General features: G+C 55.2%; 1 protein-coding gene across 1 annotated transcript; it reads left to right on the top strand.

The window, feature by feature from the left end:
- The first annotated feature begins 28 nt into the window (after positions 1-28).
- GSX2 (GS homeobox 2) lies at positions 29-742 on the top strand. Its single transcript, XM_010710153.2, has one exon. It carries the CDS (start codon positions 29-31, stop codon positions 431-433), a length of 405 nt encoding a protein of 134 aa, XP_010708455.1. The 3' UTR covers positions 434-742.
- Positions 743-2787: the final 2045 nt, after the last annotated feature.

Raw genomic sequence — 2787 nt, 5'->3', positions numbered from 1 at the left:
GGAGGCTGAGGCGGGTTTCCTTCCTCGGATGTCCTTCTTCTCTCTTTTTTTCCTTTCCCTCACCCCGCTTAACTTGTCGCTTGCCTCCCAAGGAGGGTCCGATTCCAGCCAGATTCAGAACGGGAAGAGGATGCGGACGGCGTTCACCAGCACGCAGCTCCTGGAGCTAGAGCGGGAGTTCTCGTCCAACATGTACCTGTCCCGGCTGCGCCGCATCGAGATAGCCACGTACCTGAATCTCTCCGAGAAGCAGGTGAAGATCTGGTTCCAGAACCGCCGCGTCAAGCACAAGAAGGAGGGCAAAAGCGCCCCGCGGAGCTCTCACGGCGGCTGCAAGTGCAGCACGGGCCAGGGCCACTTCCCCAGGTCAGAGGACGAGGAGTCCCTGTCCCCATCCTCGGCCACCGAGGAGAAGGAGATCTCCCCGCTTTGAACCGTCGGGGGCACCTCGAGCACCGCCGTCGGAGCCCGCGGGCAGAGGCTGTCGGTGCGCTCAGCCATGGCGCTGTGTGCGGACCCTGGGACGGGCACCTGTCTCGCCCAGCTAGAAGCGCGGACCCGGCCAGGGGGTCTTCCTCGCCTCTCCCCAGAGCGGTTTGAAGGAAGAAAAAGCCTCCCGAATTATTTCGGACAGAAAGCCGAGACTTTAAAACCTTACAAGAACTCGTAGGCTGAGAACTTCCTGGACGAACTTTCTGAAAGTGAATAAGGAAGGCAGTAAAGCGTCTGTCGCTTGGGTTCGGGCCGTCGGTTTGTTTGTGAATAGTTTTATATAAAAGTTCTATTTATATTTATTTAAATAAATGAGATCAGATGAGAATTTCTTCTTCCTCTTCTTTATTTCTTTTGCCCTGGCGAAAGCACAGTAGCGGCCGGGGCAGTGCGCGCTGCTGGGCGCGGAGACAGCGCGGCTCCGTGTGCCCCAACTCCGCTATAACCCAGCTGAGCTCCGCCGCCAGCGGCTCTTCGCTACCCACGGCTCGGGCGGGGCGGGGTGGGTGCTCCGGCAGCAGGGTGGAGCCGAGTATACGAACTCGGGAAAGCACGGCCCGAGACCGGCCACGGCGCTCTGCCTTCGGGGAAGGGAAACGGGCACGGGGGCAGACAGCTGCCGCTGTCCCGAGTCCGCCGGTGCCGGGGCGGAGCTGTGCGCCGGGACACTCAGTTTCTGCCCTCTCGAAGGGGCTGCATGCACGCAGCGACCTCACTACTTTTATCCCGTGCTCAGCTGGGTGGTGACAATCAGAGATCAGATTATTTAAAAGAACTTTTTTTTTTACTTCTTTTTCTATGGAGGGGGAGCTGCTCGGTCCCAACCATGCCCCTTTATAACTTTTTCTTGGTTCCTCTTGTCCCGGAGGATGGGTGTGCCTCTCTCCTGTTCCCCACTCACACCTTTCCCAGTGTGGGTTTTCCACTTCAGCCCCTGAATCCAGTGTAGAGCCTTTAGGAAAATAATACCCCAAAAACTTTCTGTGCTTGATCCATAACCTCAAAAGTTCAGCTCAAAGCTCCAATTCCAAACGCTTGCCTTGCTTTTAATCAGAAAATGAGGAACAAGGCCTCATGCAGCTCAGCAGGAACTGCCCAGTGCAGAGTGTAGCTGCTGAGGGCAGGAGGAGAGGACCCAGGATGGACTGCTCACAGCCTGTGCCAGCTGCGGGTTCTGGGATAGCACTGCGATCCTGCCTGGAAGGGGTGGCAACCAGCCTGGGATTGGGAAGTAAGTGCAGAACCTCAATCCAGTGTTTCACAGACGAGGGCCTGCTCAGAGGTCGGCACCCAGCTGAATGGGGAGTACATTGTTTCCCCAGAGGCTTTCCCTTCACTGCCCAGGCCATTCCCTTATGTCATAGAACTGTAACATCATTAACTCTGGAAAAAACCTTTTTAGACCATCTAGTCCAACTGTGTCCTCTCATAGCCCTTATGATTTCCTCACAGAGAACCTCCTGGCTCCTAAAGTCACACTGAGCCTTTCCCACCTGGAAGCTGTGGGAGGAGAAACCGACACCGTGGGTATCACAGTAGTGTCACCAGTGTTCCAAAGCAGAAGGAGCTCCAGGCCTGAGGGTCGTTGCACCCTTCTGCATCAGGATGATGCTGTCATTGGAACTGCAGGGGTGCTGCTTGTGTGTTTGTCCTTAGTGCAGCTCTGTGGAAGTAACTCAGGGAACAAGTGGGTATTTCTGTCTCCTTCTAAAGTTCAGCACTAGAGATGTGGGAATACTTCCTTGAAGTAATTAACAATTTCTTAAAAATGAGAGGGAAAGGAAACGAGCTTCTCTTACCTGCAGTGTGAATGGTAATGTGTACTGTTCAAGGACTGAAAGGAAACAGTGACCTACACTCAGTGTGCAAGCTGTGCCACCGAGGCAGCTGCTGCCATCACCAGACTTGTTTGATTTCAAAGTGAGCATCGGATGTGAGAAGAGGTCTCCCCATTCCCATACAGGAACAGAGCTGTAGGTGTGCCCTGACGCATCCTGAAAGGCTGTTACAAAGGGAAACAGCGTTGCCAGGGCAGCCCGAAGGCAGGGACAGCAGCAGAGGGGATGCAGGAGCTGTGGGGGTGGCTGAAGGGCCGTCGGACAGAACTCAGACAGCAGGTTTTCCCTTCCTTGATTCCATGCTATTCCATCCTCGTTGCAACCGCGGTGAACGAACAGCAAACTCTGCCCTCTTACTTTGGCACTTGTCACGGCGGTGTTTGGAGGAGCTGCAAACGCGGTCGGATTTAGCGCTCCCGCGGGAGCAATCCATCAACCGCTCTTTAGGAGCCCGCGA

This window comes from Meleagris gallopavo, chromosome 4 (assembly GCF_000146605.3).
Source record: "Meleagris gallopavo isolate NT-WF06-2002-E0010 breed Aviagen turkey brand Nicholas breeding stock chromosome 4, Turkey_5.1, whole genome shotgun sequence".
Classification (NCBI taxonomy): Eukaryota; Metazoa; Chordata; class Aves; order Galliformes; family Phasianidae; genus Meleagris; species Meleagris gallopavo.
The sequence above is the reverse complement of the archived record's forward strand: the minus strand, read 5'-3'. Positions and strand labels throughout refer to the sequence as shown.